At 38.1% G+C, this 16,515-nt stretch overlaps 1 protein-coding gene across 13 annotated transcripts in view; it reads left to right on the forward strand.

The window, feature by feature from the left end:
- Positions 1–16,515, forward strand: part of kcnc3a (potassium voltage-gated channel, Shaw-related subfamily, member 3a) — a 59,311-nt gene that overhangs the window by 19,002 nt on the left and 23,794 nt on the right. For 12 of the 13 annotated variants that reach the window (XR_001634757.1, XR_001634759.1, XR_001634758.1 and 9 more), the window contains exon 3: positions 15,070–16,054. Coding sequence is in view for 10 of the 13 variants with exons in the window: in XM_016492903.1 (XP_016348389.1) it covers positions 15,070–16,054 (985 nt within the window). In the remaining 3 variants the exon portion in view is untranslated. The remainder of the gene's footprint in view (positions 1–15,069; positions 16,055–16,515) is intronic. The other variant, XM_016492907.1, reaches the window with a different exon arrangement.

The following is a 16,515-nucleotide window of genomic DNA, read 5'->3' on the forward strand; positions in this document are numbered from 1 at the left end:
CTTTAAAATGTATTTAAAAGATGTAGATATATTTAAGACAAAAACTACTCTCTATCTCTCTCTCTCGCTCTCTTTCAAACATATTCTCTCTTACTCTTTCTCTCTTTCTCTGGCTGGTGGAGGTACCAGATGCTGATTCCTTGGGGTTCCAGGGCTCTGGCCTTCTCCCCACCCTGGTGTCCTGCCAGATCTTGAGAGAGAGGGACATGGGGATGGGTTGAGGGTGGAGCACAGCTTGTCCTGCTCTTATCCCAGATGGCTGTTGCGGCAGTACTCTCTCTCTCTCTCTCTCTCTCTCTCTCTCTGTCCACTTTTTTGTCTTGTCTTATATCTTTCATCTTCTGATTTTCCTCAGTTAATCACATTATCCATCTAATCAAACACTGTCACACATATACATGCTCTCTCACAGCCTCATTCATGTACACTCAGCAGTTCAGCTGACAGTGAGAGATCAATATGAGCAATATGGCCTCCGTAGAAGATGACATCACACATGTACACCTCACAGCAAGAGGCAATCCTGCATGTGTTATGGTAATCAGAGATGCCTAATAGAGTTTTACCCTACATCAGCTTCTGAAAATCACTCAGATGAACTGAATCACTCAGTGAATATGGACTAAAGCTACCTGATAAATATCTACCTGGCTTTTAAAAAAATTGTTTGTTCTTGCAACAAAGCAATACATTTGATTCAGTCATATTAAATATTTAAATGTTTTTGATTTGTATAAAACCAGTTATTTTTGATGCTACCATGCGAAGTTTTGTTATTTGACAAAACAATTTTGGTAACACTTTAACGATAAGGTTCTATTCATTAACATAAGCTAATGCTTTAGGTATGAATGTACGTTGACCAGAAATGACATGTTTGGTTAACTTTGGTTAACCTATATAAATTGTATATTCAGAAATTTTTCAGCTAAAAAAATCATTCTTAATGTGGTTACATCTAAATTAATTGGTTTTGTCAAAAAAAATTATCTGACTAACTCAACCTGACAAATTAGGTTACATCAAAATATTATTATTATTACTTTTTCAATGTAGATCAGTGGTTGTCTATAGCAGTGAGCACCAAGAAGTCATGGTTGAAAGTGTTTTGTTCACATATGCTACAATAGAGCCTCGTCCTTGCCAGTTATTTCCCTATACCCTCTTTCTCATCCCTCCAGTTGTGGCTGTTATATCATTGTGCCATGTAGGTGTTTGTAAGTGCTTGCTTGTTGTGTGAGATGGGGCTCCCAGCATCCCTGCACCAGAGCCTCGCTGATGATATAGGGGGGATCTCAGCTTGGCAGCCTAGTGCTATGCAGCCTCGGCAGTGTGCTGCAGGAAGGAGGAGGAGGATCTGGCAGGTGTCCGTGTCATTTTTACAAAGCTCCACACCAGCCACTGCATAGAATTCCCACCCAATCGGTGCTCTGCGCACAGAGCTGCTCCTTACACAGCAGAACAAGATGCCACTCGCTTCTTCCCCCTCCCCCCGTATCGCCCGTTCCCTCCTCTGCGTTTCACATCCCTCCATCTCCCCCTCGACATTCATTTGATGTCTTTTCATCAGTGTTGCGCTCTTCTGTTGTTTCCATCATCATACCCCCTAACCCCTTTATGCATCTCTCCACACACACTCAAAGTGGGTCTGATGCCGGTTATAGGTTGTTTTTGCATTATGGATGGGTTCTCTTTAGCAAGCAACCGTTTCAGCATCCCACTCTCCCATCTCTTTTACTTTCTCCCACCCATTTCTCTTCTCGGGCCCCTCCTCTATCTGTTTTTCACCTTGGGTATCCATTGGTTCATGTCATTATGGTGCAGTAAGGCAAAAGAGGGAGAGGGCTTGAGGCGATACATTACTGTGATGTTCCAGAACACATTCCCCTCCCTTTTTTCCTCGCTACCTTTCCCTTTCTGTCTCGCTAACATGCTTGCTTAGCAGATTATATTAGTGGCCAAATATGATATTTTGTCCAGTAAGCCGCTGCTTGTCCTCTGGAATGCGTATAGCAGAAGGCTGCACATTTTTGACATATTAAATGAGATGCTTTTAGTCGATGGATTTATCAATTGATTTATAATTAAATCCTCTCCACCACTCTTTGTTTTTTATTTAAATGATCCTATTGATTTTTTTCATGCTGATTCAGTGCAGTGATCAGCCGCAAGCACTGAGTGGTACCGATTACCCCCCGAGAGGCACTTGTGTGCGTGTTTATGATGTGTATGCACTTGATTAGATCAGTGATTCTCGACTGCTTTTGCTTCAGGATCCAGATTTTATATTGGAGAAGCCAACGCAGTACCAAAAGTGTTTATCAAGAAGCAAATGTATTCAACCAGAAGTGAAATTTATTAATGCATAGACCTAATAATATACAGTATATAACAGTATTAATGTGACTCAAGGTACAATCATCATTTTCAGTGAAATTTCGCGGGGCAAAAAAGGTCAGTTGTCCATTGTCAATAAATTTCTACTTGCATTTATGCATTTAGCAGACTTTTAACCAATCCGACAGAGGAACAAAAGCAATTTGTCACAGAGCCAACAATATGCTGCACTGAAAAAAATGTTTCATTCATCCAATTAAAAAAAATTAGGGTAATGATATAATGGTATATTTTTTAACTTGAGCTGAATGAATTGGACAAATTTAATTGGACTTAAATTAAATGAAAATTGTTTAATTGGACGAATTAAACATTTTTTTCAGTGTGAGTTTATGTGAATTGCACCTTTAGGCTAAATAGCAAAATTAACAATTTTGTTAATACCTGAACAAAAGCAGAAGAGTGATTTACCAGCCAAACAGATAAATACTAAGATAAATATTGTATTTGTTTGATCAAGTGACAGTGAGTTTTATTGGGCATATTAAGCATATTTTTCCTGTTTTTAAGTCTATTTATTTTACTATCCAAACTATGCGTGCTTACATGTTTGCATTTTATGTTCATGTATCATAAACATGAGCCCCTCAAGTAAAGAAGGACGGCAGAGATAGACTTTTTGTGTGTGTTTTTGGCCTCTTTTTACTGAATAAAGTGAATGGTGTGGTAAAATGTTTTTGAAAGGACAGTGTTTGTAGGTGAACAATGAATTTCTAGAAGTAAGTGCTTTTTTCTGTCACATTAAAGTCAAGTAATATAAATAAACTTGTTTCAGGTTTAATGGACTTGATGTCTATTTAGAGGTGCTTTGATACATAGTTTTGATTTCTGTTATGAATTTGAATATGAAGTGTGAAGAATTTCAAATGTTGTTTTTGATTTTTAAATGCCAGTCTAAATAATTTCATCCCTTAATATCATCCTTTTTTTCTAATATGACATATTTTCAGAATCTTCAAAGATGTTAAGACTCTTCAGATTAGTTTCTGTTGCATATTGCTTGACAGCCATAAGGTTTCATCGTTTTCTGAAGCAACATATTCAGTCAACATTATATGCTTGATATGTACTCAATGAAGTGTATAATGGGAATTTTGAATGGATAATGCTTGTAGGTTAACAATGATTTTCTAAAAGTAAGCAGCTTTTTTTCTGTCACAAATATAAACAGACACCCATTAAACTATTTTTGACATTGTTTTGATTTTCCTAATTTTGTAATGCTTATTTAACAATTTCATGCATTAAAATCATCATTTAAGGTACAAATATCTTTATATGGAAAAATATACACACTTTTACCTGTAGAATATATGAGGTCTAAGCTTTTTACTATCTTGCTGCATGAATGTTGCACAGCTGCTGGCGTTGTTGTATCTGCCACCAGCAAGGTGTTGTAATAATGCTGGACATGACCCTGTGTGACAGAGGTGACTGCTCTTCTGTGTTCCCTAATATGTCTTCACCTGTGTATGTGTTTTTGTATTTTGCATATGTGATCCACAATATTCTTGTCCATATGTGCAGTGGCATCAGGCAAATGCTGCAGTGCACTGGCATATAGCAGATGAGGTTAGCGCAGGATTTCTGTCTTTCTCTCTCTCGCTCTCACACACAGCGCTGCTGGATATGAATAGAACAGACCTGGGGTGCAGGGAGCAACCACAGGCAGAAACATGAGCGCTGTATGGGGAGAACAGCAGGGCCTCAGTTTTCCCATGTCAGACCTCAGAGACCTGCACTTTCACCTCTCACGTAAAGAGGGCGCTGTTTCATATGAACCTTACCGTGCAAACATCCTCTGCATTCCCAGTGTCTAGTTCCACTCCATCTTTCTTTCTCTCTGTCTGATTCTCTAATAATATCTCTGCAGTTACTGCAGAATTTGTGGCTTGCAGCAACATGTGCACTAATGCTGGACACTTCCTAGTCGCTGCTGAAACCGAGCAGAAACAGACAACTGCTATGTGACCTGAGAGAGTGTACGGACCATTACACTCTGTGATTATATTCACACTTACATGCTATTTACTGTATGGTGCACAAGAAAACAGATTCTGTTTTAAGTCAAACAGATGTTTGGGATCATAAAAGCCTGTTTTACTCATCGAAAAAAAAACTAATTAAACTCTTCATGAAAATTCAACTAAATTATTTCTTTAAATGTAAAGTATCTGTATTGTTTGTGTTAAATGAACTAACAGTGTATAAATAATTTCGAATGCTACAGTTTTAATGCATAAAGCTTCTCCATTTTCTTATATTACAAGGTGTCCCATTCAGGTAACTTCAAATGAAACATTTATGGGGTTGAACGTTTCCTACAGAAGTTGATTCAGTCCGTTTTACTGTGTCTCTCTGTTCTCTTGAAAATACTACTCTTTGTTTAATGTGCGGGGTAGTAAGGTACAGTATATGGTTGCAGTATATGGAAAATTGTTTTGGAATATGAATTGTCCCCTTTCCGTGTAAAAAATACACTTTTTAAGGCTACTGCCATGAATGGAGTCTTGATTTCTTTAGGGGTGAAACATGAAGCAGTCACCCCAGCTAACAAAAATAACATTTTTATAATGTTTCCATTAAGTTATGAAAACATTATTTCTGAATGTTCAATGTCAGTTTTTTTTTTTAATATTTAAAAACGTTTTTCTGGGTTATGCAAACATTAAGGGAACATTCCATTTTATCATTTTGCAAACATTATGGGAACTTAAGCAGTAGAAATGTTGGACGAACTTTCAAATAAAATGTTTCCGAAAAAAGGTCTCATGAACAATGTATGCATAACGTTTTTGTGCTAACATTTAGAGAACAACGTGTTAGCTGGGACTGTACAGAATTGCTTATGTCTTAAAAATAACACAATGGGACTTGCATCCATGTGCAGTAAACCTAAAATAGCAATGTTGTCTGAACATTTAGCAATGACATTATTTTTATGGCTGCTACAGAATTCATTTGTTACACTGTAGAGAGCAGGTGAGCTGACTCAATAGTGTGTTGTACATTTGGGATTTGAATTCTGCTTTTCATTTTTCCCGTTGTGTACATGATAAAGGCCGGTTTTTTTCTGCTTGTTCTCTTTTCTGAATTACCATTCCTATGTAGCCCTGTTCTGATCTATTCCTGATGAATTCTGATGTACTCACTCTCTGTTGCTGTCCTGCTTCTGCTAGTTTCTTTCTCTCTCACACTCTTTTCCTGTCTTAGTATCACTCTCTCTGTGGCATAGTTAGGTCACGTATGCATCACCGGGTTCTGATTAGTATGAACCTGTCTGTAGGGCTTTATACATCCCAGTTAATTGATGCTAATAGTGTGTTGTAATCTTCTGTTGGAAATGCTGCTTCTTTTCTTCTTAATCCTACTGTATTTCTCTCACTGTTCCATGCTTGTACTTCCCTATTCGATTTTTTTGTTAATTCTCTTAAATCTTTGACTGACAAATACTTTTTGCTCCTTTCTTTGTATTTTTCTCAATTTCATCTTATGTCACTTCTTGGACAATCTTACTGTTACCATTTTTGATTATTGTATTTCTCCTGACATATACTGTACCATTTTAGAGGCAAAACACATGCTACTGAGTGTTTCTTTGGCTTTGTGGAAAATAAATTAGAATTTAGTTTTTAGTACTACCAATAGCATTTTACTATACATTCTGTGGTGGAAATGGCGGTGGTGGGAAGGACATTTTAAACATTTTTAGAATAAAATACTAAGGTTTATTTCATACCTAGCATTTTATGTATCCAAATTCACATAATGAAACACTATTTTTACCCTTTTTGTCAGGGTTCTGCCCTGACACTCCGTTTGTCTTGTCTTTTTGTTTTTCGTGTCTATGTCTTGTGTTTCAGCACATGGCTTAGTTTTGTTAGCCATGTGTCCTTCTAGTCCCTCCTCATTTCCCCTTTACCACACCCTCTTGTTAGCCCTTGTCTAGACCTTATTGGTCTAATTGTGCTCACCTGTTCCTCGTGTGCTTTCCTCCCTAGTTCCTCTTGCCCTCTTATCTTTGCCGGTTCGTAGTCATTCTCACCCTCACTGTCTCTGTCTGTGGATGTGGCTGAGTATTTGTTCCTTCTAGTCCCTTGTTATTCTATGTTTTAGTCTTGCTCCTTTTTTTTTTTGGATCTAGTCTTTTCTTGACTTTTTGGTTTGATTCCAGTATTAATCTAGCTCTTTTAGCCCTGTTTTCTTGTTTGTTTTTTTGATATTTTCAAGTTATTTGTGTTAGTTTAGTAGTAATCATTTCCTTTTTATTTGTATTACTTTATTATTTTTATCAGTTCTTTTAGATTTGTCTATCCCCTTGCCTGGTTTGGAATTAATTTATGTTCTTGTGGAGCCTTGTCCTGTCTTGTCTTGTTGTTTTGTTGCCCACTGGTTCCTTCTGTCTGGCACCTGGTCTGCTTCAGAGTCTGCGGACATCAAGTAGCCTATCTGAACTCAGCTTTATGGTGTCTTGCTTGGTCTTCCCCATCTGCCAGTTGATTTCTGATGTTCCAGCGGTCTTCCCTAGCTGCCTCATCTCTGTTCCCTGTGTTCCTGCTGTTGATTCACCTACGCACCTCACTATCCCTTTTGTATCTGTCTGTCTTGTAAATCAACCCTTGTTACTCACTCTGCATTTGGGTCTTCCTTCCAGATCCCTGACACTCTTTGCGTAATTTAACAAAAATTGGAAATCAGGCATAAATAAAACATTTTGTTCACAAGTGATATTTACCTAATTTGTCTTTAGTTTTGTCACATGTCATATATCATCTCAAGCTGCTATTCACTGACATTGTTGTCTGGGTGATTAAATAGGCTACACTAACTTTTAAAGAAAACTTTATTGGATACAAATTTGTTGGTCGTAGAGTTGACACCACAAAAGGAGAATAGTAGTAATTTGTGTAAAAAAAAATATATATATTGAAATGGTTTATGCTTATTCCACTCTTTGTATAAATTATCATATTTTTGTGATAGAATTGCATAGTTAAAATTGAAAATCTGCTTCTGGGACAAGAGTAAAACAAAATCTTAATTTTTGGAAATTACGCTGAGTGATCTTTAGCCTGAGAGGTCAAGCATTTGATGCTAAGTGTGTTTGATCTTGATATTTGCAATTGTGTTCATTATTCCTGATGCAAGAAGACAGGAACAGAGGAATGGACAGAGAAAAGAGATACAGAAAACAGAGAGTATGACAAACAACATGATTAAGTGAAAAATGGGAGTCCTGCAAACTGTGATGATTGTGTGTGAGACAGTGTGGTCTGTAATATTTATGGTGTACTGCACAGTGCTAATAAAAATTAGGTCATTCCATGTCTAATGAAAGATGTGAACTGAGAAAAAAACAGAAAGATGAAGAAGGCGGGTGAAGAGAATGAGGATACAGAAATGGCTGGAATATAAAGCAGGGATTTTCTCCTGAGAGATCAGAGAAGATCAGAACATTTTTGTAGATGCATATTAAAATGAGTGGTGGAGGGATGTGAAAGATGGTATAGAGTTCTGGATCTTTAAACTATGACATCTGCCACGTCTATTGCATCCACTTCACATCTCCTCTCTAGTCATCTGCGCTTTAAACTTGTGCTACTGCGGCCAGATTGCTTCTTTTATTAGAGACTGCCTTCTGTTTTCAATACTCCAGACAAATCTAGACCTCTATTTTTAGCCCACAGCCTATGTATATTCATAAACACCAACTGTAGATGATTTATTAATGATAGAAAAAGATTATTCAGCTGTGGTTTTAGCTTTGCATACTATGGAGTGGATCATTCCCATTCATTTCAGTAGTTACTTTCTTATCTGTGGTGCAGTATTAGTGCAGCAACATGCAGGCTGAGACAAGATGTGAAGTGCAGTGCGACAGTGTTTATGGTTGATGTACAGTGTGGTCAAAAAGACTGAGGCCACATTAAAAATCTGGGATTTAAAATTCAAACAGACCAAAAGCTTTGAATTTAGAAAATTTTAAAACAAAGAAACATTATATTGTAAAAATGTATGATTCTGCACTATGAGCTACACTGGCACCTTTGTCACATGCACACTTGAGCACCATTTTTTTGTATGGTACGTCAAGTTAAGTTTAAATTGTTGAATTTTTTTTACCCAAGAACATGTTCTGTGTACACTCTTAAAAATAAAGGTGCTTCAAAAGGTTCTTCAAGCGATGCCATAGAAGAACCATTTTTGGTTCCACAAAGAACCATTCAGTCAAAGGTTCTTTAAAGAACCATCTCTTTCTTACCTTTTTGTAATCTGAATTGAACCTTCTTTCGCCACAAAGAACCTATTGTTAAACAGAAAGGTTCTTCAGATGTTAAAGGGTTCTTTATGGAAACATTTTGACAAAAAGGTTATTCTATGGCATCGTGAAGCACCTGTACACTGAACATAAAACATGACTGGCAGCTTTGATTATGCTGCTGAAGCCCCCTATTACTAGGTTACTACTCAAATGTACAAATTTGTGACATTGCCCATATTCATATTCAAGGTCTCAGACCTTTGAACTCCACTGTAACAAGTGATGGTACAGTAACGTGTCGAGGGTTTTAACTTGTCAGTAAACTCGCTGTGGCCGCCAGTGAAAGTATGCTGTCCTCATTCAGAATCAAAATGTATATTACATAACTAGTAGGTTTTTCATATTTTTGGGGGGTGGGGGTACTGGAAGGAATGAATGTGTTGGCTCAGTGTGAAAAAAAAAAAAAAAAAAAAAAAAAAAAAAAAAATGCTCAGAGGGATCTGAGACCAAAGCTTTGACTTTTCGTGCTTCAAAGAATGTGCAGTTCTGTGTTCTGTACAGTGTTCTGCATGATGCAACAAAATATTGTTGTTTTGTAAGACATGATGCATTGGTTTTTGATCTCATCAGGCCTTCTGATTTGCTAGAGTATGTTTTTTTAGTATTTGCTTTGCAGGCAATTCCTCCAGAAATCTAGCAGGCATGTCCCACAGAGCTGACACAGTGTCTCTGGGAAAAGCAACACTTAAATGCTCCTCTTGGAATAGCTCGCTTTGCTTACTTACTCGACCGTTCTCATGCCAAGTAATAGTGAAGGTTCTCCTGAGCATTCTGGAACAGTTCCTGCAATTTTCTGGGGAAACATGATGATTGTGCTAATCCTAAATGGAGTGTGGGCTTTCACTTGGTCTTGTTGTGTTGAACATGCTCCTATATAGTAAAAAATAAAAAATGCAATTAGTACTTGAAATGATTGGGAATCTTACAGTTAATGATGCATTTGCTATATATTTTATTTATTACAGTCTCATTATAATTACTGCACCATGAAAAAATATGAATATATTAATCATATATAATGTATTTATACATATGGTGACATTTTTCTGCCTTAAAAAATCAATTGATTTATTTTTTAATGTAATACAGTAAAAACATATTAAAGTAATTATGATTAAACAATATTAAGAAATACAATATCAGATTATTATAATAATGAGATTTTGAGGGTAAAATGTGCTTAATTATCCTGAAAATAATATCACAATGAATAATAATTAAATAATATATATACAAAAATACATTAAAAACTCCTAATAGTTTTCTGTAATCTGTATGCAAAACTATTATATGGTTTTTTTTTTTTTGGGTGTATGAGAATCATATGAAAGAATGCACTCAGGTTATGAGCTTATAGTTCATAGTGGCAGCTTCTAGCACATTCATTTTTTGACAGTCATCTGAAGTCTTTGCAGAACTCCAGCATGAGTCTGTTCCATCTATAAATTTCAATCTGAGAATGTGAACATTTACAGCCACAGTCATATGTAGGGCCCAGAAGAGTGTGAAATTCAATGTTAAACCTAGATGATCGTCTTGATTGGTGTGCTAGGGAAAGTCATGGTTATACTGTACACTCATTCCAATGTGTAAAATCCATTCTCATTATCCTGTGGTTCTGATATTGTGTCTTATGCACCATTAAGTCTCGGTAGGTTGATTTTAGGACACAACATTTAGATGCATGCACACACATTCAAGTATGTGCAAGTCATTTATCTTCCTTTTTTGTCTGGTATGTTTCAACATGTTCTTAGAAAGTTTGACAGCATCGAGTCAGCAGGCACCGTCTCAAGAGGTCATATTTCACACAACCTTTCTTACAGAAAAAGCTGGTCATGATGGGTACAAGCATGTCCATAGCATTAGAGTATCTTGTAATGGAATACAGGAACAAGAGCAGAGTTGCGGGCAGCAAACAGCCATTAGGAGCGTGTCCACACTCCCAGGAGTGGCATTAAGACATTATGGTGAAGAGTTACTTCATTCCAGGAGAGTCTCTCCTGCTAGAGTCCTTATTCATCCTCAAAATCTTTAAACAGTGATGCCCTTAGACTTTGTTCCACAATTGTGGAGCCAGACTACAGTGATACAAGAAAAAGTTAATTCTTGCATAAGCACTGAGGTTTTGTGTCCTTCAAGCATAAAGGAGCGTTCACTCATGAAGTTTTATGCAGTGTGAAAGCGATCTGAAAGGTATTCATTTACGAAGAGTTGGCCAGTTTTAGCAGTAGCCTCTCACTGCAGAACAAAGATCCAGGGGGCGGGGTTGGATCCACATCTAGAGGGTGGAGATGGTAGGTTTAGGGGTGGAGATGGGTAGGTTTAGGGGTGGAGATGGGTGGGTTTAGGGATCAGGGGGTGGAGACGGGTAGGTTTAGGTATATGTAAGGTGGGAGGAGTTGGATCTGGATCCAACCTTGCCCCCTGGATCTTGCGTTCTGCAGTGAGGACCATCTCAGTTTTAGTCACTTGAGTGACAGTGAACTCTGGTGATGTGAATGTGTTGAGTGTCTGCCAACGTTGAGAGTAGTTTAACATTATGCAAATGAGTGGAGACTACCGGTTGGCTTGAAGACAGATAGGCCTACTATATTCAGGTGTAGGCAAAATTAAGATATATATATATAAATGGAACCATTTGTGTCAGAAATTGTTGCCATTCAAAAAGAGTTAAATTGATTCATTGATGATCTTGTCCATTTTATGTTGTACTATGCTCTGCTGCATTTAATTTAGCAACATTCTCCTACTTTCCTCTCCAGAATAATAAAGAAAACTGATTTCTGGTCAAATTAGAATGATATCTTATTTTTACCATCAAAACATCCCAGTTGTGATCAAAGGTTGAGAGATTGGAGCTCGCTTGTATCTGGAGCAGAACGTGTAGAGTAGTGGTGACATTGTGCGTGGTAGCATGTCTGCTTGACACACAAACGGGTTCCTCATCAGCATTTTGAGGGCACGACAAGATGGGTTCGTTAAATTAGTTCATGCTAATCGGGTTGGGGAATTAGTTAATTCTCCCAGGATGCCTCAGTCCTTCATTTGACTGCTCCTCGTTCGTCATGGGAGGATTGACCTGACTGCAGCTATTTGAGAGATGTCCTTAAAACGTTTTTTTTTAGGTGTCTTAATTCAAATGCTTAAGTAACTGTGTTTGTCTGTATCTGTTTTCTTCACGTGTTATTGTGTTTTTAAGGGTGCTGAAAGGTGGTATGAAAAGTGGTAACAAAGTGGTGTGTCTGTGCATCTAGACTGAAAAAAACCTTTGAACATGAAATTAAATAATAGAGGATGAGATGTGGACAAATATATGTGCCAGCTGTCATAAGGGTATTAGCAGTCAAATATGGAAGGAATTTGACTGGAAGTTGAAAATTAGATTCTTCAGAGTTCCATTGGTGGTGGCCAAATTTGATAGCTCTTTACAATTATCGCAATGCTGGAGAGATTGTGGGAAGGTGGGGGACTATGCTCATATATTTTGGGAATATCCTAAAATACAAGTGTATTAGCAGGGGGTTAAAAGGGAAATAAGTCAAATTTTAGGATGTGACATACCGATGCACCCAGTATTTTTTCTGCTTGATGGTTTCCCCCCAGATCAGTTAAGTAAATCCCAACTATTTGTATTACATATATTATTAATGGCAGCTAGGAAGATAATCACTGTAAACTGGATGAAGATGCACGAACCTACTCTGACAGAATGGACACAGAGACTGAATCAGATATATATATTTGAGAAAATGACAGCAGATTTACAGTTGAAATCTGACATTTTCCAACAGAACAGGGCACTAATAGAAACATATTTGCTTGACCTTTAAAATGTTGTCAGGGGCTTTTTGTAGTTATTTGTATTTAGTTTAAGTTATTAACGGTTCCTTATTATTTTTATTTATTTTTTTTTTTTCTTTCCTTTGTATGGTTATTTATCTTTTTTTTTATTATTATTATTTGTGTATTAATATATTAAAATGCTATGCTATGTGTAAATTGGTATGTTTATACAAAGTTGAATAAAAACACAGTTAAAAAAAAGAACATAAAATGAAAATTCAACTGTTTTGTAAATGCACATTATAGATCTTATTGTGAACAAATCCATGTATTTTTCTTGTATTCGTCTTTTCTTTTTTTTTTTGACTTTGTAATGTTTAATCAAAATCTAATATTTAATTCATTTGAGCACAACAGCCCCATCTCAAAATCCAGTCAACAACTGATGAAACCAAGTACCCTCCCTAATTTTTTTTTTCCTTTTAACATAATTCGGTTCACTCGGATGTACGTCACAATATGGAAGAAAAAATCTGTCCATACTTCTGTTTCATTGAAACTTTAACAAACAAGATGGGGATGAAGATAGTCTTCTTTTCGGATAATAAATATTTAGTTTATTTTTTGTTTTTCTAACCCCTTTGACAAGTTTTTTTTTTCCATATTATTTCCATATTATAAATGTAACAAAATTTTGTGATATTTACTCAAAAAGGTGGAGCAAGTTAAACTTTTTGTTTCTCATGTAAATGCATTTAGTTTTTGCATTTAAAAACACAGATTTTGAAAAATATTTTTGTCGTGTAAATGTCTGCCATGTCTTTATGAAATGTGTGGGACATCTGAGCAACTTGCAGAAAAGCCACAGACTAAAAAAAAAAAAAAAAAGATAACAGGGTTGGTGGACTGTCAGTGCAGAGGAGCCAGAAGACTGGAGGCAGAAAAGGAGGTGGACAGCTATTCCTCTGCAAAAAGAATGGTTTACCCCAGTAAAGGGAGGAGGGGCAAGTGTGGACTGACAGAGAGGAGGGGGAGAAATGAGGAGCGGGGAGTGGGGAGAATAATGTGAGCACTGCAGAGGGGGAATGGCAGCAGCAGCAGTTTCGCACACACACACACACACACACACACACACCTACACTTCCAAATAAATGTCTGTAATGACGGGCTACATAAAAAAAATCATACTATGGATGCTGTCACTGAGGTGGACTGAAATAATTATTAATTAAATTCTTTCTATTTCTAAATATACATTTATTTTTTCTCTCCCTTTCCCCCTTCCATTACAGGTCTTTGTATACATGCCATCTCTTCTCATTTTTCTGCCTCCATCATCCATTCTCTGCGTCTTACTCACAAAGTTTGCTTTACCCCATCTTCTCCCCCTGTGGTGTCTCCTCAGTGCAGCGTGTCAATGAGACTGCTGCATTCACACCATTCCCACTATTCTCAGAGCACTTTTGCTGTTTTTGTTGTAGTATTTGGCGCCCTCTATCTGTAGTACATCTCCTTCCGATTGTGAAGGACCTCTGCAGTGGGCCAAACTGCATCACAGCAGCAGTGCTTATTCTGTCATGTAGGCTATTTTATTTTCAAGGGTCTTTCCATGTGCTTGTGTACCTGATTCCAACAGCTTATAGCGTTAAGCACAGAATGGGAAGTCTGGCATGCCATTGGATTTAGAAAACTATATAGAAAAGGGTTATTCAGTCTTTTTCAGGCCAAAGACCCTTTGTTGTATTGAGAGACCAGGCAGGGACTCTCCGTTACATATAGTTTAAACTGAGTGTTGCATTTAAACCCTGGTCTATAATAACAAGTGTTGTATGATGTTGATACATTCACATAGATTATGGTACTTAAAGTCATTAAAATAACTATTATTGTTACATTTAAATTTGACATAGTCTATTTTAATGTGGGAGGAAGAATGAAATGTTTAGTCGAATTTCAGCTTCACGTGTTCATTTTTTTTACAAAAACAAGTAAAAGTGTCCCAATTTATGAACTTATGCACTATTCTATGCCATTTGATAGTAATGTGAGTAGTGTGTTCATGCTGAAAATTCAACAAGAAAAAGTGCACTTCAAATACTGGACAATGCATTTATTTAACTGAAAAAAACAGTGTGGAATGGTTTCATGCACTTTACTGTCGCAGCTTTCCTTAGCAGAAGGGGAAGGGTTATCAGACTCTTGACACTGGACGAGAAAATAACCTTCCAAAAATATGTAGTGTATAGTACATCATTTGGGACACAACTTTAGTTTGGTATAAAACAATAATTGGCAGAGCCCCTGTCGAAGACTCCTTATCTACAGTAGAACAGCAGTTTGCTAAGGATGAAAAAAGTCATGATGTTGATGATGTTTTAGATCAGACTGGGATCATTTTTCCAGTTCTGCCACAGAAATGACGCACTTCAGCTTTAAGCACTGTAACTGTTCTTTATTCCAATAGTGATCTCACTGATTTCACTGTATAATATTAATGTGTTCATCTTCTCATCTCTCTTTGTGTCTTTCTGTCTCTCTCTGTGTCTTCCTCTCTCCGTTTTCAGTATGTGGCGTTCGGCTCGCTCCTGTTCATCCTCATCTCCATCTCAACATTTTGCTTGGAGACACACGAGGCCTTCAACACCATCTACAATAAGACAGAGAATGTGACGGTGGGGAACGTCACGCGGGAGGAGGTTGTGTTTGAGGTAGTGACTGACAACTGGCTGACCTACGTGGAGGGCGTATGCGTCATCTGGTTCACCATCGAGGTGTTCGCCCGTGTCATCTTCTGCCCGGACAAGGCCGAGTTCTTCAAGAGCTCGCTGAACATCATCGACTTTGTAGCCATCCTGCCCTTTTACCTGGAGATGGCGCTGAGCGGCCTCTCTTCTAAAGCAGCGAAAGACGTGCTGGGCTTTTTGCGCGTGGTTCGATTCGTCCGAATCCTGCGAATCTTCAAGCTCACGCGCCATTTCGTGGGGCTGAGAGTGCTGGGTCACACGCTCCGTGCCAGCACCAATGAATTCTTGCTCCTCATCATCTTCCTTGCTCTTGGAGTGCTCATCTTCGCCACCATGATCTACTACGCCGAGCGCATCGGTGCCGACCCCGCCGACCCCACGGCAAGCGCCCACACCACCTTCAAAAACATCCCCATCGGCTTCTGGTGGGCAGTGGTCACCATGACGACACTGGGCTATGGTGACATGTATCCAGAGACATGGTCTGGTATGTTAGTTGGTGCCCTGTGCGCCCTGGCGGGCGTGCTGACCATTGCCATGCCTGTGCCCGTCATTGTAAACAACTTCGGCATGTACTACTCTCTGGCAATGGCCAAGCAGAAGCTACCCAAGAAGAAGAACAAGCACATCCCACGGGCTCCGCAGCCTGGATCGCCCAACTACTGCAAGCCAGATGCCCTGGCCATGGCCACTGCCTCGCCACACAGGATCATGGGTAATGTGCTGGGCAGTATGGTGGTCTCTGGAAGCATGGCAGGAGACTGTCCTCTTGCACAGGAGGAAATCATAGAGATTAACAGAGCAGGTGTGTGTGTGTGAGTGAACCCATGTGTTTACATGTTTGTGTGTGTGACATATCTTTGCACTAATAGGTTACATTTCCAACAATAAAGGTGCGGTCACATTTACCGTTGCTCTGTGAAATTTAGCAGGTGAAATCGAGTCATGATCGGGAGTTATGCATGAGGGCAAAAAAGTTCCCCACGCAGATTTTGCTCATTTTCAATCGTTGCTCATTTTAAAATTTTGGTTAAATTTCACTAATGTGACTACACCTTCAGGCAATTAATTGGTATATTATGAACAAAAAATGCTATTGACGCACAACACTTCAAATGAGTGTATTTTTGTGTGTGATGTCAAGCTCCATCTCACCCATCAAGAAAATTTTGTTCAAATGCCTGTGGTCATCACTTATAGCTTTTTATATTGAACTGTCATCGCCTAAACTGGGTCTTTTATATAATCTTGTGTAATGTCTACACA

Source organism: Sinocyclocheilus anshuiensis, unplaced genomic scaffold (genome assembly GCF_001515605.1).
Source record: "Sinocyclocheilus anshuiensis isolate Anshui unplaced genomic scaffold, SAMN03320099.WGS_v1.1 scaffold1694, whole genome shotgun sequence".
NCBI classification, from domain to species: domain Eukaryota; kingdom Metazoa; phylum Chordata; class Actinopteri; order Cypriniformes; family Cyprinidae; genus Sinocyclocheilus; species Sinocyclocheilus anshuiensis.